Source organism: Triturus cristatus, chromosome 3_2 (assembly GCF_964204655.1).
Source record: "Triturus cristatus chromosome 3_2, aTriCri1.1, whole genome shotgun sequence".
NCBI lineage: Eukaryota > Metazoa > Chordata > Amphibia > Caudata > Salamandridae > Triturus > Triturus cristatus.
In genome coordinates this window covers 574,129,621-574,151,908 of record NC_140584.1, presented here as the reverse complement: position 1 = coordinate 574,151,908, position 22,288 = coordinate 574,129,621, and the positions used below count along the sequence as shown (strand labels likewise).

At 45.7% G+C, this 22,288-nt stretch overlaps 1 protein-coding gene across 2 annotated transcripts in view; it reads right to left on the bottom strand.

Annotated features, from left to right (window-relative positions):
* LOC146857716 (uncharacterized) overlaps positions 1–22,288 on the bottom strand; it is a 123,704-nt gene that overhangs the window by 58,028 nt on the left and 43,388 nt on the right. Inside the window, exons 2-4 of one of the 2 annotated variants that reach the window (XM_085648307.1) lie at positions 18,794–18,920; positions 14,053–14,163; positions 12,368–12,484 (exon numbers count right to left, since the gene is read on the bottom strand). In XM_085648307.1, the coding sequence (XP_085504433.1) occupies positions 12,368–12,484; positions 14,053–14,163; positions 18,794–18,920 (355 nt within the window). The remainder of the gene's footprint in view (positions 1–12,367; positions 12,485–14,052; positions 14,164–18,793; positions 18,921–22,288) is intronic. The other variant, XM_085648308.1, reaches the window with a different exon arrangement.

The following is a 22,288-nucleotide window of genomic DNA, read 5'->3' as shown; positions in this document are numbered from 1 at the left end:
GGCCTGTATCGCTATATACCTCCCAATGTCCGGGACACCCTGTTATACTTAGCCAAGGCGGATCAGGTCAGGTATGCCCCCATGAAAGAGGCCTTACTCAAGAAATTTGGTCTTAACCCCGAAAGGTACAGGCAGAAGTTCCGTGGCAGCCATAAGCTGTCCACACAGACGTGGGTGGATTTTTTTGACAATGCCCGTAAGGCACTAGATGGTTGGGTGCGTGGCAGCGAGGTGCAGGACTACCAAGGGGTGTACAATCTTTTTTTACGGGAGCACCTCTTGGATAAGTGCTTTCCGGAGCTGCGCCAGCATCTGGTGGACCGCAAGTTAACGGATCCCCGTGAGCTTGCGGAGGAGGCAGATATTTGGGTGAGCACCCGGGTGTCTCACAAGGGCCCCGGGGGAGATGGCCGGGAGATAAAAAGGTGGAGTTCTCGAAAGGCCCCCAAAATAAGTTTGGGAAGGGAGTAGGAACCCCACCCCCGTCCAATTCCACAAAACCCACTTACCCTGACAGGAGTCAGCAGCCAAGGATTGTGAGGTGCTACGAATGTGGGGAGATTGGACACTACAAAGGAGATCCCAAGTGTCGCAAGCGACCCCCAGCCCCACCGGGCGGGAAGAGCCCCGGGGTAAGTAGTGCAGCGCTTGGGGTGGAGCTGCCCTTAGATAGGGAAGGGGAGTGGACAGGCCTGACCCTGGTTTCACTCGGGGATAGAGAGGTGGTCCCCGTAGTGTCCCTGCCCCCGAACACTGCTAAATATCAGCAGAGGGTGAGAGTTAACCGGGAGGAGGTGGAGGCTCTGAGGGACACAGGTGCCAGCATGACCACCGTAGTGAGGCGGCTGGTGTTCCCAGACCAAGTAGTCCCCGAGGAGTTCCATCCGGCCGTATTGGCTGACGGCAGTGTGAGTCACTATCCAGTGGCTTGTGTTCCATTTGAGTGGGGAGGAGTCAAAGGCCTACTAAGAGTTGCGGTGAGCCCTGCCTTGCCTGTGGGGTGCTTGCTAGGGAACGACCTGGAGCACACCAAATGGAGAGATGTAGAGTTTCGAGCTCATACCAAGATGCTGGGATTACCAGGGTGGACTTGCGTAGTCACGCGGTCCATGGCTGCCCGGCATGGAACTCACCCCGGGTTGGAGCCTGGAAGTATGGCCCAACCCAACGCCAAGTGTGGCGAGAAGAAGGTGGTAGAGGACACGCCCCGTGAGATGGATGGGGAGGACGCAGAGGTGCCCCCGGAGTCCGCGGAGGTGGGTGTCGTTGCCATGGGGGACTTGCCGACTGGCATGTGGAAGGAGGACCTACCCAGGAGGAATTTTGTCAGGCACAAAGGGCGCGCCCCATGCTTGAAGGCATGCGGCGACAGGCCGAAGCCCAAGTGGCCAGTCAGGAGATGGGGGGATATCATGTGTATTGGGAGGATGGCCTCCTATACAGTGAGCCCAAGGTGCCGGTACATGGATCTTCGAGGGCCATAGTGGTCCCCCAATGTTACCGGGCCTTCCTGCTGGAGTTAGCGCACGAGATACCCTTAGCCAGACATCTGGGCCAGGACAAAACCTTTGCGCGGTTGGTCCCACATTTTTATTGGCCCAGGATGAGGATTGCCTCAGACACCTTTTGTAAGACCTGTAAGTCTTGTCAGGCAAGTGGCAAGACTGGGACTAAATTGAAGGTCCCGTTGGAACCGCTCCCGGTGGTCGGGACCCCTTTTGAGAGGGTCGGCACAGACATTGTTGGGCCGTTGGACCCTCCGACCGCAGCGGGACACCGGTTCATCCTGGTCTTGGTGGACCACGCCACTAGGTACCCAGAGGCTATTCCTCTGAGGACCATCACTGCACCGGTGGTGGCGTGGGCACTATTGGGGATTTTTACCCGAGTGGGATTTCCCAAGGTCGTGGTGTCGGACAGGGGCACGAATTTCATGTCGGCCTATATGCAGGCCATGTGGAAGGAGTGTGGAGTGACCTACCGATTCTCCACTCCTTACCACCCCCAGACTAACGGGCTCGTAGAGCGCTTCAACATAACCTTGAAGAGAATGATCCGAAGCCTGCCAGAGGGCTTGAGGCGTAAATGGGACGTCCTCCTCCCCTGCTTGTTGTTCTCCTACCGGGAGGTACCGTAGAAGGGAGTCGGGTTCAGCCCGTTCGAGTTGCTCTATGGCCATCCCGTTAGGGGTCCCCTCAGTTTAGTGAAGGAGGGGTGGGAGAAGACTTCGCAGAAGCTTCCCCGTGACATTGTCAGCTACATGCTGGCGTTACGCAGCCAGATGGCCAAGCTGTGGAAGGCGGCCTCAGAGAACCTAGAGGCTAGCCAGACCGTTATGAAGGAGTGGTACGACCGCAACGCTCGGACCGTCGAGTTGGACAGAAGGTGTGGGTCATGGAACCTGGGGAGCTTTGTGCCCTCCAGGACCGGTGGACTGGCCCGTATGACATTGTGGAGCGACGAGGCCAGACCACATACGTAGTGGATCTAAAGACCCCCCGACAGCCCCTGAGGGTATTCCACGTCAACCGCCTGAAGCCACACCATGAGCGATCAGAGCTTGCTCTCCTTATGGTGACGGATGGGAGCGAAGGGGAGAGAGTGAAGCTCTTCCTGACCTTCTAGCGGTACAGGAGAAGGATGGTTCGGTGGAAGGTGTAGTCCTTTCCCCATCCTTGACCCCAGAGCAACAGAGGGGCTGCCGCCATGTCCTGGGACAGTTCGCCTCGTTGTTCTCCCTCATGCCTGGAATCACTTATCTGTGTACCCATGATGTGGACACAGGGGACAGCCCCCCGGTGAAGAACAAGTCTTACCGGTTCTCTGACCGAGTGAAGGATAGCATCCAGCGTGAGGTAACCAAGATGTTGGAGCTGGGGGTGATAGAACCTTCCAGCAGCCCGTGGGCTAGTCCGGTGGTGTTGGTGCCGAAAGCGGCCCCACCGGGTACCACACCGGAACTTCGGTTTTGTGTGGACTACAGGGGGTTGAACTCTGTCACAAAGACAGATGCTCACCCCAACCCACGAGCAGACGAGCTGGTGGACCGGCTGGGTGCAGCCCGGTACCTCAGCACCATTGACCTGACATCCGGATATTGGCAGATTGCCATGGCCGATGGAGCAAGGGAGAAGACAGCATTCTCCACCCCCGAGGGCCACTTTCAGTTCCGAGTGATGCACTTTGGGCTCAAAAATGCTCCGGCCACATTCTAGCGGTTAGGGAATCAGGTACGATCTGGTTTGGAGTCCTTCTCAGCGGCCTACCTGGATGACATAGCTGTCTTCAGCAGCACCTGGGAGGACCATCTGCAGCACCTCCAGGAGGTATTGCAGGCGCTGCAACGCGCTGGCCTAACAATTAAAGCCAGCAAGTGCCAGATTGGACAGGGATCTGTCGTGTACCTGGGACACCTGGTGGGCGGAGGTAAGGTGCAACCCCTCCAGGCCAAAATAGAGACCATCTTGGCTTGGGAGCCCCCCAAGACCCAAACAGAGGTTCGAGCCTTTCTCGGCCTCACTGGGTATTACCGCCGGTATGTCAAGGGATATGGTACCTTCGTAACCCCCTTGACAGAGTTGACCTCAAAGAAGCAACCTCGCAAGGTTATATGGACAGCTGCTTGCCAGGAGGCATTTGACATGTTGAAACATGCGATGTGTACCGCTCCAGTACTAGCAACACCAGATTTTAGTAAGGAGTTCATTGTACAGACCGACGCCTCAGAGCACGGCATAGGTGCGGTGCTCTCGCAACTCAACACCGAGGGCCAAGATCAACCGGTGGCCTTCATCTCCAGAAGACTCCTCCCTCGGGAACGGCGATGGAGCACCATTGAGAGAGAAGCCTTCGCGGTGGTCTGGGCTCTGAAGAAGTTGAGGCCATACCTCTTTGGAACTCACTTCCTCATTCAGACCGACCACCGCCCCCTTCGCTGGCTCATGCAGATGAGAGGCGAAAACCCCAAGTTGTTGAGGTGGTCCATTTCCCTACAGGGGATGGATTTTCGGGTGGAACATCGGCCCGGAGTTGACCACGCCAATGCTGACGGTCTCTCCAGGTTTTTCCGCCTTAGCGATGAGAACTCCCTAGAGGTTGGGTAGCTCTCCCCTCTTTCAGCTGGGGGACGCGTGTTGGACCGGTCAGCCCTAGGGTGGTCTGCCCATCTATTTTTGATCGCGCCTCATTTTTTCCACCCTCATTTTGATGTTGGACTTAGGTCTCCGGGCGCCTTTTCATTGCCAATCAGTGTTAAGGTGCAGGTGCTCTCTTCTCCCAAGATGGCTGCCCCAGGCCCCTGCTACTGCAGAGTGGTCTAGCACCCTAGCTGCCAGGAGCTGGCTGGAACCCCACAACAATGTTGCAACACCAGCCCGCCTTTTTTGTCCCATAGGTAGAATGGGGAAGCTCCTGGAATGTGCTGGAACCTTCTAGAAGGGAGGTGTGGTTTTACTTTTGCCACCTTGGCTAGAGGTCACCTGACCTAGGGCTACTTAAGTGAGGGAGGGAACTTTTTCTAGTTAGTTGGCCAGTGGGGTAAAGCAGAGCTGGAGAATCCACGCAGGAGTTTTAGGCGGTAGGGCCTAGCCAGGGACTTATGCCTCTGAGAGGGACAGGATTTAGGTGCTGCCTCTTAAGTGAGTGAGGGATCCTGTAAAGCCCACTGATCTTGCCCAGCAGTAGGAGGACCCAGGGAACCTCTGCCCAGCCTGACTACGAAGGACCTAGTCGCCAACTCAATCCCTACCCCCCAGAAACAAGACCCCCCAAGGGCGCCAGAGACATCTGCGCCATCAAGAATTCAGGTAGCAACTGAATGCAGAAACTGAATGCTGAAACCTCATGTCACGACGACGGGCTGCAACTGAATGCTGAGACTGCATGCCAGAACTGACAACTGAAACTTTATGCGAAAGCTGATTGCAGAAGTGCTCGGGATCAACCAGGTACCAGCGCTGAGACCCCTGCGCTCCCTGACCTGGCCTGGGATCCCCGGCATCCATCCCCGTTGAGCGCGGAGCTCTCCCGCTTAATTTGACCCCCTCCTTTGGAGTGCGGGGACCAGAGCGCGCTCACCGCTGCGGCCCGGAAGCCTGAAGTGTGCATCATCACCCCTCATCGTGTCGAGGCCCGCGGAGAAGCCCGGGGCCCCGTCGCTGCCGTCGCAGCTGCTGGTGGAGGTGTGGGAGGTCGTAGCCTGCCCCCGTCGCGGAAGGACCGACTGCGGAGTTCGGAGCTGGTTGGGACGCCTCAAGACGTCGAGATCAAGGTAAGCCCGGGAGGCTTGGGCCGGACCCGGTGCGCCCCCTACAGGCCGGGAGCAGCACCGCACCCTGAGACCCTGGTTCCCCGCCGTGGGAGTCCCCCCTGTCCACTCAAGACTTTGACATCCCGCCGAGGGATTGCCCCTCGTCTCCGAGACTGTCGAGCAGCGTTGTGCCCCACGAACTGCACAGAAGTACTTGAAGCTTGATTAGTGCGAGTAGCGCTATGTTCGCAGGCTGGGCTCGGAAGCGTTCAATGATTAATTATTACGAGTAACGCTATGTTTGCAGGCTTTGCTCTGAAGTGCCCGATGCTCCATTATTGTGATGAACGCTATGTTCGCAGGCTTTGCTCTGAAGTGATCAATGCTCCATTATTGTGATTAACGCTATGTTCGCAGGTTTTGCTCTGAAGTGATCAATGCTCCATTATTGTGATTAACGCTATGTTCGTAGGCTTTGCTCTGAAGTGTTCAATGCCCAATTATCACGAGTAACGCTGCGTTGGTAAGCTTTGCTCTTAAGTGTTCAATGCTCCATTATTACGAGTAACGCTGTGTTGGTAAGCTTTGCTCTAAAGTGCTTAATGCTCCATTATTACGAGTAACGCTGTGTTGGTAGGCTTTGCTCTAAAGTGGTCAAGGCCCCAGTATTACGAGTAACGCTGTGTTCGCAGGCTCTGCTCTGGAGTGTTCGAAGCTCAATTAGTACGAGTAACGCTGTGTCCGCAGGCTCTGCTCACCAGGATTCACGGCGCGATTATCACGAGTAGCGCTGGGTTCTAGAGCGCTGTTCCAGATTGTATCAGGTACTCCCTACAGCACTGTTATGGTTGATGGGTGAAACAAATGCTAATCGCTAATGAACTGCATTGACATCTTATGAATTGCATTTACCGCTAATGAACTGCATTGACATCTTATGAATTGCATTTACATATAATGAACTGCATTTACATCTGATGAAGTGCATGTACCTATACTGATCTGTTTTTATGCCTATCTGCTTGGATAAACTTGAGTTATTGCATAAACCCTACAGTGTGGTGTCCCTTATCGTGTGCGTTCCCTACTTCAGAGGTTGCGTGTGTTGTATGGTCGCTTTACACAGAAGCCTTTGGGTGCCCAGCCGCTCGAGTCACGTTACCCCCTTAGGGCTTGGTGACCCCAGGTCTTACACATACAAACATACATATTGTCTCAGAAATGTACTGCCTAGAAATTGTGTCTTATTGTTCAGATATGTATCTTTTTATTGCAAATTCGTAAAAGCCCAACATCATGACATTCCTTCTAGTTGAACAAACAAAATGTCTTAATCACTATAGCAGGTCTCAAAATACTGAAATCTTCAAATAAAAACATCATTCACCTTTAGGAATTTACAATACAAAGATATATATGTGAACAATAAGACAATTTCTGGGCTATACCTTTCTGAGACAATATGTATGTTTCAATGGATGCTGGAATTCGGAGGTTGCCAGAGTATGGCGTTGCTACTTATAGTCTTTTCCCTGCCCTCAGGAACCGAATCAAAGCAGGGTATCACTTTTTAAGTCTCGCCTAGAGCGCAGCGCGCATGCGCTGCTCTAGGAGAGGGCTATCAGAATCACTTCAGACTTCCAAGAGCCTAGTGTGTGCCTCCTCCCACATATCCCATTGGCCTTTGTGTGTGGCTTTCAATAATTGAAAGCACGCAAATGGCCAAAGACGGGTGCATGTCCCGCCTCTCCACAAAACTTTCACTCCCATGGCCTAGCGGTCTCGGGAGCGTGCCATCTGTTCTGGATCAGGTTTACTCCCAGAGCGTTTTGCTCTCGGGAGCCAGCAGCGGCACGCTGGGATGCCATCTGTTGTGGCTTATGTTCCAAATGCTTTAACGTTCGCAGCCGCGCTTGTTTTAATGTGTTTCTCCTACTGCGGGCACTACATGCTTTCCTCGCAATGCCCGCTTTCACTTTCAAGCAGCCCGATGCCTCCTTTTCCAGCCGGTAGTCCACGTGGGTCCCTTCTCCCACGTCTTCCTCCTTAGGGCGTCATCTGCCCCTCACGCGCCGAGGTTCCTCGGCACGAATCATTAAAGATCAGTGGGCGCATCTTGGGGGCAGGCACCTGTGACTGTCCTTTGACAACGCCAGGGCAAGGAGGACACATCAGAAGGTAAAAACGCCTGCTAGCGAAGACTTTAGTGAACCTCCGGGGCACAGGTCAAGATCCAGGAAGGGCTGACTCAGCCTTTCATCCTTCCAATGTCCACAAGCAGGGTACCGCTGAGTAGCCTGTTATTTACAGCCCCACTAAGCCGCAGATAAAACATTATAAAGTCTTCGTGAAAGTGGAACGTAACAGACACGAATGACAAGAGGACACCTCACCCAGGACATCCGATCAGGACGACGGTACTATGGGTAGAGCTATGGCATCCGCGCGTGAAACCAGACACCAGCCCCTTCTGCCCAGGACTGACTATTTCATTACCAATCAATGAGATCTGCCCTAAATGCAATCTACTCCTTCCTTAAACTCTGTTTAGAACCCCTAACCAACGTGCGGGGGTCACAGCGCAATGCTGTGTGTACATACTGATGACATTTTACTGTAATGCTGATAAAGTTTTACTGTAATGCATGCTGTTACAGTTGTTCAGTATCATAGAACGGAAACGAAAATCTGACTCCATTGCACTGCACACAGCTACTCATTTTATCCATTCAAGGAGGATAAAATGCTGAGTGGCCCTGCCACAACTCCAACCTGTCTGCAACAGTTCATGGCTACATGTGTGAGCACCTTCAAATATGCGAGTTCAGCTGTGCAAAAATCTGTTGTGTTTTATTTAATAACCTACAATGTGCCATCTATTTATATATTATTTTAACCATTCTTTTTGACATTTTATGCAGTACGGTACGACAGGTGCCTTTATCAATCAGCGGTGTCGGCAGTAGTACTGTCAGCGTATAGTGTGGCTTTATGCATGCAAACATTCTTCCGTAATGTGATGGCTGTACAGAATTAAAGGAAAAGTACAGAATTAAAGCAACAGTACAGAATTAAAGCAACAGTACAGAACATAAGGAACAGCTGAAGGAAAAGTACAGAACTAAAGGAACAGTAGAGAATTAAAGGAACAGTAGAGAATTAAAGGAACAGTAGAGAATTAAAGGAACAGTAGAGAATTAAAAGACTAGGACAACCAAACCAAACCCTGAGCCTTAAAGAAAGCATAAATGTGGGGGGACTTCATCTGCTGCTGCCTGTGTTCCGCGTCGGAGGGGAATACAACGTTGCGAGGTATGTAGCGCAGAGGCGTCTCATGGGACGAGTGTCCGTGTGCTGAGTAAGGGGGGGGGGGGGGGAATGGGGGATCTGGGGAATGGTGCTCCATCTATACTAATAATGTAGTCACCATCCAAGCCATATATGACTACTAACTTGCCGCTTTGTTCACCAGCATGCTTTGCATCAGTGATGGGGCTGGAGTGTTTCTAAGTTAATGTTTCAAAATTTTCAATTTTAATAAATATTTTTTAAATCACATGATGTAATAAGATAAAATGTTTGTTAAAGAAATACACTTCCATGAATTTTGAAGACAAATTATCATATTCTAACATGATGTATGCGGTGTGATTTACATACCAAACATTGCTTGTGCTTGGGCTCTGTAGAGCAAGAACGGACCCTCGGCTCGTCTTTCCCTGTTAATTTGTTGGCTCGCTCACTTCAAGTCAAGTCAATTTATTGATTTAGATCTCATCAGAGATCAACAATATATACAGTCAAAAATAATGGTTAAAATCATGTAAAACTGGACTACTCAAATATATTGCTAATACATTGGTTAAAATGATTTAAAATATTTGTACAAATTGCGACGCACAAACTCATCTGGGTGACTGCTAGGGCGATCAGATCATTGGTTTTAAGCGCAACTCATTTGAGACATAAAGGTATCAAACCGCTTCTGTGCTTCTATTACTGGCTGCAGGGACAAATGAAGGCCGCCTCGGATCACTAGTGTGCCATTTAACTGGAAGGGTGCAGACCAAGACCCATTGGTTGAGGGAGTGTCCCCATAACTTCATTATTATTGTTTTTACATGTAGAGAGCGGCTGGCCAAATGTTTCTCCTCATTAGTAACAGTTTAGCTCTTAAATACTTCAATAAGCAACTAAAAGTGGCCATTCACAGTTTACAAAAGATCATACACTGCTTAGCAACACTTATCATTTTTAGTAACTTTTGACCCATTTGAGCTAGAAAAAATCTGAAAATTAGGCAGTAGATGATGGCTTATGTGGCAAAAACATCAAAACCATAATTATGTGGAAAACACCACGGCTGCAGCATGGCATAATTCCAGTGGCTTTGCCCACGCCTAAGAGCGGAAGAGTCCTCCAAAAGGTTCTTTGTGCCCTGAGGGTGGACTCTGGTTTGGTGTGATTCCCTTTGAGGAGGTGCCCGTCAGCATCGTAGATCTCACTCTCCCGGTAACCTGAAGGAGACTCTCCCCAATTCGTTTGTGCTGCCACTCTGATTCAGGCATGCCGGAGCAGCATTATGGTGCAGTGGAAATAAGCAAGATTTAGATAATTTTATGTGTTATATATCACGATGTCTTCAGCATATAAGGACATTGTCTGACTTATGTCATCTAGTAGGATACCCCAGGTCCCACCATCCAGTCGTCTTAGTGTGATGGCCAGTGGCTCCATAGCATGCACAAACAAGCATTTGCAATGCAATAGGTCTCGCATTTACGCGAGTTTAAGCTATTGTCATTGTAAATGACAATGCCTTTTATTTATGTTTTAAAAACCAAAACATAAAAAAAGGCAGTCATTTACTATGCCAATAGCTCAAACTTGCGTAAATGCGAGACCTATTGCATTGCAAATGCTTGTTGCTTACTATCTGCAAGCCAAGATTTTCCTGGATCTTTACTTTTCACAAATGCCCAGGGTCGAAGTATTAAATGGCTGCTTGCTGACACCAGGACCGAATACTGTATCTGATAAGCCTACCCAAACAAGAGGGTTATTATTTTTACTGGGAGACATGTGGTTATGCCGGTCAGCAGGAATTTGTTGTTCCCCACAGATTCCTGAACTTTCCCTTACAGAAAATGTCAGATCTTTCCGTGATTTCATACAAAGTTTGAAGTTTGCACAGCAGTTTGGCTACGGCAAAGTAGCATGTTCCAGGCAAGCCACATCACCCTGAGCTCCTTGAGGTCTCTGGTTTTCAGAAGTGTCTGGGACAATTAGGTTTCTTTAGGTGCCACCTGCATCTACTCCAAACACAATTTTCCCTCTGCACATAATCAGGATGTTAGGTCTCTTCAGTCCTGTGTGATAGACCAACCTATACAGCTGGGGTACCATGCTTATCAGGGAAAATTGCAGAAATGCAAAATGGCTGGATATTTGTTATTATCAATTACATTACTCTGTTCTTTTGGCTTCCAATTACAAGTCAATGTGCACACAACATATATTTTGAAAAAACACATTCAAAAACATTTAACACTATGGGTAAATCAAAACTGATAGTGATTTAACCTCTAACCCTAAATTCAGACTCTTGGGTAAATTTCTAAATACATAACTTTCCATCATACCCATTTTTTATTCATCATTTTATCTTTTAGAAGTGATGCATGATAGTTACACATGGGAAAAACATTGCAAGCAATAGTTCAGTTTTTGGCTGGGGGTATAGCGGGACTTTAGTTAATGTCGAACACCATATATGTCTGGGACCGCAAGAGTCTGATGAACGTATCAGTATATTACTTTTATACATTGGCCTTCAGTGCAAAGGTTCACAGATGATAATCATGGTGCCCGTTTCTCTTTTTCCTATTTACTTTCGCCGGTTTCGATTTCATCATTTGCATGCCTCTTTCTGTTACAAATGGCAAGCATTTAGAAACTAAGGGCCTGATTATGACGGCGGACGGACGTCTCTCATCCGCCATCGTACCGGGGATGGGGACCGCCCGCCTAGAAGGGGGCGGTCCCACATAAGCAATTACATTGCGACCGCCACCACGGAGGTCTCACCTGCCATATTTAACATTGCGGCGGGTGCTGCTAACTGCGCCACCCGCCGCAATGATAAAAACGCACCTTTCACATTTTCCTGCACTATGTGGCAGGCACCATGCGGTGCCTGCCACATGGTGCAGGGAAATGTAGAGGGGCACCACAGGTGCCCCCCAGTGCTCTTGCCCCAGGCCCAGGGATGTAGGGGGGCCCGCTATGGGTCCCCAAACCTGTTTCCACCTGCCGTTTCGTGGAGGATTGACCGCCACGAAATGAAGGGCAGAAAGGGATATCATAATCTTGACGGCGGTGCCGGATAGGCACCGCCGCAATGCTGAGCTATGCAGCTGCTCCGACAGGTGGTCGGAAAATGAAAGCCTGTCGGAACCTTGGCGGTCGGTCTTTCGGACTGCCACGTTTCCACCTGCCATTGTAATCTGGTGGGCGGAAAACTGCAGTACGATGGCGGAGGGCCCGCCACGGACAGGCTGCCGGTGGCAGGCCTTCCGCCATCGTAATGAGGCTCTTAATTTTTTCACTCCTTTCGTTAATGCCATTTTGAGGGGGGAAAAAACATTTTTGCCATATTTCATAAAAAGACAAACGTTTACCACATTCTGGCTGTTTACTCAACCCCTCCAAGGGAAATTACAAACTCCTGACACCTTTGCAATACTCAACATTATTGAAAGAAGACTGATGTACATTTAGACTGGATATTTAGTTTGGGGAAAAAAATTATGTAGGAATAACCACAAACTGGTCTAAATTAAAAAAACAGAAAGGGCTCAGCACCTTTGGGGTAGAGGGACCCTCAGCACGTATGCACTTCGAGTCAAAGTAAACCAAATCAATTGAACTCTCAATTTAAAAAAACTTGTAACTCTTCTTGAATACAATTGTTATTACGCGATTTATTTTCTGAGGTTCTGTTTAATAGGTGATGTTCTTCAAAGTGCTGCCATATAATTTCCATCCAACTTGTTTTAGTTAACAGTATTTTATCTCGTCTTGAATCATAACAGTGCAAGCAAACCACCAATTTCTCACCTGTGTTGATACAATCATTTCTTTCTTGTACAGGTACTTCTCGCAGATTTCTTAGATGCACATTTTCGCTTTGGTTTGTCCCATATATTGCATCTGGATTCGTAACTGTATCACCTGCTATAGAAAGGACAATAGGTCAAGAGTTAGTGTTTCACATGCAACGCTATTATGCTGCAGTTACCTCCATATACTCTTAAGAAATTCCACTTAGATTACATTTGAACATCTTAACAATTTCATTTTTTTTTTTTGTGTTAATAGGGGTAATCTTATGTCAGCCTTTGAGATTTGTGCTATGGTAGAAGTAGTGGAGTGAATAAAGTATGTTACATGAGTGTTTAGAATTTAGTGCCAGTGAACAACAAAACACATATGGGTGATACAAATAGCATTAAAAAGAAAACAACTTTGGCACCATCCCACAAAATGACTTTAATACTCAGTTATGTTTGGTTCCTAGTGCGGTCATAAATGTGTCTCTGAGTCTGTGTGAAAACACATCCGGATCAAATAACCTGCCTCCCAAATAAGTGGATAAACAGCAGCTACAAGTGGTGGCCAACATAACACGAAAGTGGGGTGGGGAGACGAGGATTTTTTTAAAATCGTACCTTTTCCCTGCAGCCTCCGACGCCAACGACTGCCTCAGAGCTCTCCCAGCTGTCTCTGGGCAGGCAGAGGCTTCTCGGCCAAACCAGATGCTGCTCTCCTGCTTGGAGAGCAGCGCCAGGATTAGTCTGAGCAGTCTGGTGTGCCGCCCAGACACTGCCTGTGAGCCTGCGGCATTTCATCAACCAGGTTGTGAACACAGCTGGGTTGGAGAAATAGAAGTGCGCATGTCTGTCTGACCGGCCTAAGACAGCCGGCCAAACATACATGCGCAATTAGGAGTGCCACCACCTGCCTGTCATTGGCAAGCCCGGCCCGTCCTGTACGCATGTCAGAGCTGGTCAAAGAAAAAGAAAATTATATTGTTTCATTATCATTTTATTTTTAAAATGATCATTTTATTTTTCTGTGACTAACTGACGAGTGGGCCGACGCTCATCCGCCATTACAGAAGAGCCACCCATGGCAGCTACAGAGACCAGAGGGGAAAAAGACAAAAACAGAAAGCACAGGCACGTCTGACACAAGATAGAAAACAAGAGATGGAAAGAGACAAAAAGGGAGAGACCAGGGTTAAATTTTAGAAAGAGAAAATGATGACAATCAACAAAACAGACAGGAAAAAAAGGTGAATACCAGTATAACTCGTCTGATTTTATTTGTTCCTTGTGGCCGGTTATTCCTGGGAGCTAGGGTACTAGAATGCTATTGATGTTCCAATATTAGTTGCTCTTTGACCTTGGCAGGAGCCATCGTGTCTCATACATTTTTGGTATATCGGAATTTTAAAGCTATTGTGTTCAAATCCCTCAATGGTAGTAAGGAAGGACCCGTGGATTCCATTCAATAGAAGAACAATCCCCTAATTGTATGCTCACTGATCCCCCAACTCATATCCCAATGTACAAACATTTTCCCTGACTAAAGCCAACTTGAGATAGATTGTTTGAGCCAAGGAAATTGCATCACACATTTCTGTTTTAAAGGTGGCTGTTGTGACATTGTATTTGTGCGTAGTTGTTTATACCCTAGTTACTGTTTGAGTACCAGAAAAGCAAGGCACATATTTTCCTTACTTGAGGAACAATTTGTTCCATCCCATCTTTGGATGGCAGTTTGGTCCATGCTGCACAGATCTTCTTTTTGTTTGGCTCGCAATGAAAAGACTGAGGCAGCAATAAGAGGACCTGTTATTAAAAGAAACAAAAGCAAAACATTAATCTACTGCTCCTTCTACAATAAACCAATTTATCAGAGAGCTAGCATCAAACTGAGAACTGTATTTATTTTCTGACGGGTGGCCTGTTTTTCCATCAGTGAGATAGAGTACATTACTCTGTCAATCTGACGGAGGTGCCGTCTGCCAAATTTAGAAATGACCACCAAGCTGGCAGTCATTTCTAAACCATTGGGAGGAACTGCCGTCACAATGGTTCCCGTCATTGCGGTTTACAGTTTGGTGCACGGCTCTGTCAACATGATGGAGCTGTGCACCATGCGGTTTTATTATTCCCCCCCCCCCCAAAAAAAAACCCGAAAGCAGGATTTTCTTTTTAAAAATAAACAAGAAAATGCTTGCAAGGGGAGTCATGTCCCATGGCGAGGGGAGCATTTAGCAGTTCTCAGTGCCTCTTTCAACAAGGGTTTTCCTGGTGGTGATGGGCAGTGAAAACAAGACCTTTAATTCTGTCCATGTAAATTAGGTGGACGGAATTAGAGGTCTGCGTCAGATGGCCCTTACTTAACAGGGCCTTTGGAGGGATTTAATAATGGTGGCGATGGGGTAGTCTCCACCGTGATTAAACTTAAGGTCCGTGGCATATAAATCTAGCAGGCAGACCACAGTCTTGGCGGTATAAATACTCCACTGCCGTTGTAACGGAGAATCTATACCGCCATGATTTAAATCAGACTCCAAATGCGGAATGACAGAGCACAACTTCCAAGCACATCATTTGGTACTATCCAGAGACACAGGGCAGTGAAACTATATGCACTGGTGAATAGACAGATACAACAAAAATGTTAATGTGGGACAAATGTAGGCTGTAAGTCAACAGTAGCACGGAGATATATGTATAGAAACAAAGTGCAGGACTACCTAGCCAAGGCGTAGAAAAAATAAGATTAGATAAATCTCAAAACAAGCAAATGACAAATCTCAAAGCTAGCAATGTCATACCATCAGAAGCAACAAAGAACAAGAAACAGTGATCAATATGGTTTTTAGGGTGTGAAATTGTACTTGATATGACAAGTAAAAGAAAAAAAATTTACAAGCCAGAAGCTGGTAAAAGGTGTGAAATTACTCTTAGGAACATTTTTAGAGCCATTCATTTTTTACATCTGATATTTCAAATTTCCTTAACTTTATCGAACAAACAGTACAGAACTCTAACATCGACAAGGTTAATTTTGATTCAGTGCCATGCTTTACTTTATCGCCTAGTTCTAGCTCGCAAAAAGCGACCTATTCCCACTAAAGAGAATCTAAGTGAAGTTTCATCCCATGTTATTCAAATCTGCAAATCGAAATGATCCAGCTGTCAATAACTTTTATTGTACTAAGTAAAATTATGATGGTAGAACGTATCGGCAATTCATCCTAAAAATAATTTCAGTGAGACCATGCTAAAAGGACAACTGTCATCAGTCTACCAAGCTAAAATGTATATTTATTTTAAACGCTTACAGGATTATTTAGCTATTACATGATGATCTATATTCAAGGTAACAGTAATTTTTTAGTTTTGTATGAAATGTAGATTGCAAATCATTTTGCTGTTAAGAATTCAGTAGCCTTAAGTGTGACCTGCTGGAAAGAGGAAGCGAACTTCAGTTTATCTGCCATACTAATTACTTGCAATGGAAAGTATGACCTTGTCAAGACTATTTATAAAGATAAAACAGATATTTTGCAGGAAGTAACCAAAACCTAAGAAGTGTGTGGCATGCAAGACTGTTTGGCCCAAACAACAGCCTTGTGACCAATTCCACGTTAGCATATTCAATACACAACCGCAAATGCCAGCACTGTGCATCTTGAAAACTACGGTTCTTACAAAGGACCATCCTAAAGTAGAAGTCGCTGTCGTAAAGTACAATTTTCTACCTCCGGCCTCCTATGAGAACTGCAAGTCTTTGTCTTTAGAATGGCCTTGGCCACTGTGGGTAAAGAGCCTGCACATACAGGGTATCCACTTTTTGAGCATTGAGCCAAAGAGTGCCAAAGGGTTGGTATAGAAATTCTTAAGAACCAAACAATGGCATGATGGAGCTAGCCCGGTGTTTTTAGCTCACTCTTTCTCAGGCAATACTTCTAATCATATATTTTTTGATGATCAGCAACAACTTACATACAAAGATATGCAAGGTACGCAGACAGTAGTCAAAAACACTTTTGTTAGCTCTGATAAAGAGAGTTGATTTGGTCTCCTCTCCTTCCCCTAAAGTTCTCTAAATAACATTGTGGACTATCTTGCCCGTCCACTGCTGATAAGTTTTTAACATCCATTCCACTAGTCTCTGCTGTCTCACAAAGCAGGAGCTACTGTACCTCTGCTGATGGCACAAGTAAGCATTTCTAGGGTACCATGTTGTAAGTGAGAAGATAACAGAATGTACAGTAAAGAAGAGAGCTGTGTGTTCTACAGTAAACATCCAAGAAATCCAATAGACATCTTTGCACGGAATGCCCTGGAAAAATAATTGATTCGGGAAAGTGCTTAAATGAGTACTCATGTCCATTTAACTAACCAGGATACAGTGAAGGAATTTTCATGATATATTATATTGAGTACAATACACAATGACAGTGAGGGAATGACTGCCAGCAACTGTTAAGTTACGCTTCTCTCTACAGCAAACATTATTTGACGAGTTATGACAAAAAAACACCACCAATGATTCTAACGTTGTACAGTTCATCTACCTAACTGACATCTGTTGTGGTTCCAGTATGAACATTTATTATGGCTTTTGACATAATAATAAGATTTTAATGTTGCTTAAGTCACCTTGTGAACCATTTCCCCAACTTGACTTGAAAAGTGCTAGGCGAACAAAAATTATGATTTCAGGTCTGCCCAGTGTGGCAAGAGCACACCCTGGAAAAAATGTGTGTCTTAAAAAAAAGCGGGGCGCAAATATAACCAATCTGAATTCCTAAGAACTCTCCGTTTTTAAATTTCAAGTTCCTCCTTGTGAGATGCTATCGAAATAAAAACATTTAACTGCATTTCGGTAAAAAGTTGGATTTGTCATAATAGCCACCTATTGAAAGGAAAATAACTTTTTGCAAAACTGCATGTATGACCTGTGAGTCACAGGCATCATAAAATAGAAAGCTGTCAGTCATACCCGCACAGATACATGCAATTAGAGTCCCCTCTGGTGAAGGTAAATAAGGTTGAAAATGGGAAATGCAGACAGAGCACAAAGTGTAGCAGTGGCCAGACATGGCAAAAAGCTCTGCTTCTGGGCACAGCTTTACATTTCTACAACTCGAGGTTATGAACATGAGTGTGCACAATAGGTCAAGAGTGACCAACTCTAAATGACCAACAAGTCTACTAAGGCATAGGCAAATTTGTTGAAATCTCAGGCACCACCAGGTGAAAACGCATGTGAGGTCTATGAAACTTTAAAATAAGTAAATAAGCATGACTTTGGTTACTTCTTCATTTGAGTTACCGCTACAGTCAGTAACCGAGTGAAAATGAAATACATGAACCAAAAACTTGGTGCATTCGCCATAAAACTTGGGATCATCAGTTGGGAGGCTACCTGTTATGTTTTAAATACTAGGAAATTAAGTGGGTTTTTGATAAAGGCAAATACACATAATGCGGAAAGCCCTTAAATGTGGACAAGCAGATGGTTAGCGCTTTACGCCCTTATGAAAGATGGCCGTCGAGGTGCGCCAACTGAAAAAATAAAGATGGTAATAGCTTTGTTTGCTGAATTCAAAGCAGATACCTACACTTTGCATTAATGTAGTGACTGCACAACAATGAGGTTTAGAAGCCATGGTAGCGATCAAAAATTAACAACAAAAATTAAGTAAGGCTGACAAAACAACATTTACTAATGGTGAGATCACTGTTGTACAGCAAGTCATCAGTGACTGAAACCCGAGTCTGTGGGCCACAAACATTTCTAGAAAGACTGCCATAGTCGGAGGAAAAACATTTTGAAGACCAGTATTTGGAAGCAAAAAAACACAAAACAAAAAAAAGACCAATGTGTTTCAAACAAATGAAAAGAATGGATCTTAGCCAGGAACCAAAGCACAGCTACATCAGGCTTTTAGAAGGTATTCGACTGTCTAGGAAGTGAGCGAAGAGGAAGTCAGAGGTGAGAGGTCAGTAAAAAGTAAATCTACGACCCACAGCTAGGGGCCACATAAAGCACATGCAGGGCTGCCCTTCTCAGACATGGACTCAGACTGTGTAGGAGGGACTATGAAAAAAGAGGTACACGTTGTTAGTAACATGCCAGACAAATGCACATGCAATTTGTTCACCAGAACATCTACATATTATACTGGACCATTCTTTAGTGGATCAATGACACAGCAGCTAATTTGTCATTCGAAGTCAAGGTCTGCTTAAAAGTACTTTTGCATTTTTATTTCTCTACCTTGAGCTCATATAATTTTCTATTTTTCATTTAGTGGTTGTAATACTAAAATTCTTGACAACACCCCCAAAAAAGATCTATTAAAACAATCTGTATTTTAAACATTAATATACAATACAATTATTAACACTAAAAAATCATAAAATGTTGCTATAAACATAAGAATTGCATTGTTACCCAATGAGATCAAGGCCTGGTGAATTTCCTTCATCACATTTGTATAAAGCTCCTCTTGCCATTCGTGTAAAAGGCTCCACTCCTCTTCAGAGAAATAGGCGGCAACATCATGGAATGTACTTGGAACCTGAAAGTACAATATCAAGTCACACTCAGAAATCATGTCAAGTACAATGCAGAACAAACTACTCGCTGGTGTTGTATCTGTACATGTACAACATCCTGCCTTGTAGGTAAAAACACTACAGAAACACCAATGTCAACTGGGAAGACAGGGATCGCCGTGCCCCTGTCCATGGGCTAGGCCAGCCAAATATACATTGAATTTACTTGGACTTTACTTTGAGGTTTCTTTTCCTCATCAATTAATGAATATTGCACACTCATGTATGCTCAAAAGAGTATGTGGCCAGTGAGAGATGTGAGAAAGGGGGACCAGGGAGGTTGACAAACTAAGAGTGAAGAAATTGCTACTGAGAGGAAAGTTTTCTTCCTCTTACGTCCTCGACCCTCTGGTTTTAATTTCTTTTGCAGTAAGGTCATATATTAAATCTTTCGATCTTTTGGGATTATCCAATTATTTTTTAAGCAGAGTTTACCCCTTAAAGGATCTTTTTAAACATACATGTTTAACAGGGAGGTTCCTTGTTTAAAGTTGGGAAAAAACGTAGGGCCTGATTACGATGTCAAGCCGACTTCGTTTCGCACCTGAAGGAGTCGTTGTACCAAGTGAGCGGGTGATTTAGTATCAAATTCTAAAGACAAATTCAGCATCAGCAAGATGCCCACATCACCCTGATCAACCTGGCCACGGATTAAATCTGCTGTGGCAACAAGCGCAGTCTCGGTACTGTGTCTACTTCTGAAACCATTCGGAGACGGACCCAAGAGGTTGTGAGCGTTAATAAATTTGACTAACTCCTGGTTAATATATTTTCCCAGCATTTTTGCCATGGTGGGGAGCAGTGAGATGGGCCGAAGTTTTTTTTAAGTCCTCTGGGTCCCCAATTGGTTTCTTTAGCAGAGGAATGACAAGATCTTCCTTTCAATGGCTGAGATAGACTCCTGGTTTCAATATCTGGTTAAAAGCTTTATGCATAAAGTTGCAATCTTCTGGCAGGGCAAGGATTATGCGGCAAGTCCGATTTCATATTCATAAAATAGTTTTTGACTTGCAAGGGAATTATAGGTGGAAACGCAGGCAAGACTACAGAAGGATTCAGGCCAGCAGAGGCTTTTGAGGGGACAACCCCAGCTTCATCAATCATTCGAACTGGAAGATACAAGTGGAGACATCCATTAAAAGGTCACTTAACAACCTTGTGAGAAACAAAAGTAGAAATTCCACTTATCTGTAATTATGGTGAAATAAAGTATACAAGATTCACCCTGTAAAACTGGCCAGACTACACATAAGAAATAATGTTTTTCTGTATGCAAGATATCAGGGTCTTGGAACAAACATAACCCTTAGTGCTGGGGTACCTCAAAGCTCCTCCTTATCTACCATTTTATTTAAGATTTGGCAAATTTGATACAACTCAAATCAACTACTTTTTGTGATGCAGGTGATACCCACCTGATTTTTAACTTGACAGACATCCTCAGATATCACAATTTATCCCCAACATTAGAAGCCATGCTGGTGGAGGAGTAAAACCTGTCTGAAGTTTAATCCAGTGATATCAGAAACCCTAATCATTAGAAACAAACTCAACAATGGGAAGTAAAATGCTTGCTGAATTCCTGAGGCGCATGTCCAATAGTCAGATACTTGGGTTTCTGGTTAGACTTGGATCACCAACATCTCTTTGACCACAAACTCTTGCATGTACCAGATGCAGATCTTTTGACACTTTCCCATTTTTGCCCACGTCTCAAAGTATAACAGTTGCCCAATGCATTCATCCAATGTTGTATCAACATCTGCAGTGCAGCCTACTACAACTTAACCAACAAGAAATCTCAAAAGACTATAAATTATAAAGAATGTAGTCAGAATTATTTTGAAATCTTAAAAAGAAGATTGAGTTGACATCTCATCATATAAGGTAGCTGCACTGGCTTCTAACCTAAAAAATATCCATTTTGAAACAGCTCATTTGTGTTTTTTTTTTTTAAACATATCTTAACTGAGAATGTTTTGAGAATGGGAAAGGGGAGCTCATTTGTATTTTAAGATGATCCACAGCCTTGGTCTGAGATTTCTTCTGAAACCTTTTAGGAAGTATACTTCAAGGTGGTCTTTGTCTTTTCATTATCAATTTCTTTTTAACACCTCAAACTTTAAATATGAAAAATGGGGTGGCATAGCTTTTTCTGGTCACAGAAGCCTGATTTTGGAATAAAATCTCCTTAGCTATAACGGGAACAATCTGCAAAGATTTTGGAAAAACATTCAAAACTGAATTACTCAACTAGTAATATTGCCTGCTGCTTTTTCTTTGCTCAACAGGCTTGCTAATCAAGGCGCCAAGAGACCTCATGAAGTGTAAGTACGCTCAATATATAACCATACTGTATCGTACCAGCTCAGCCCCCAGGACACCACCACACAAGGAATCCTGCCCGCACCACATTTTCAACCTGGAAGTTGCAGAGGATCAGCAGCAAGTTTACTGCCCTCTTCAACTCCTCACTCGCCACAGCCACCTTTCCCAAAAACTGCAAACTTGCAGAAGTCCAACCACCCCTCAAGAAACCATCTGCCGACCCAAGCGGACTCAAGAATTACCGTCCCATTTCCCTTCTCCCCTTCCCCTCCTAAGTCCTGGAAAATCAACTGAAAACTCACTAAATATCTGGAGCAGAACCTTCTCCTAGACACCTCCCAATCCAGATTCCGCGCCAACACAGCACCAAGACTGACTTGATAGGGGCCGCGATGACATCAGCGCACTCCTCGACGGGAGAGAAACAGCGGCTCTGATCCTCCTCGATCTCTCAGAAGCTGTTGACACCGTATTGCATCATACCCGATCAGAAGACTGCATGACATCGGTATCCAAGGTAATGGCTCGCCTCTTTCCTCACTAGAAGGCTGCAGAAGGTCTGCCTACCTCCATTCAACTCCGAAGCCAAGGACATTATCTGTGGTGTCCGTCAAGGATCCTCCCTCAGTCCCATCCTCTTCAATACCTACATGACCCCTTTGGCCAACATCGTCATATTCCACTGACTAAACATTATATCTTACTAAGATGACACTCTGCTCATCCTCGATCTCTCAGAAGATCCCACCAACACAAGAACCAACTTCCACAGGTGCATGAAGAGTGTCGCCAACAGGATGAAGGACAACTGCCTGAAGCTAAACACAGACAAAACAGAAGTCCTGGTGGCCCTAGGAACTAGGACCATCACCTAATCTGACCGACCACGGAAGAAACCTCAGCATAATCCTGGACAACAAACTGACCATGAAGTCTCAGATCAATGCAGTCTCCTCTGCCTGCTTTCTCACACTTCACATGTTACTACAAGTCTACAAATGGC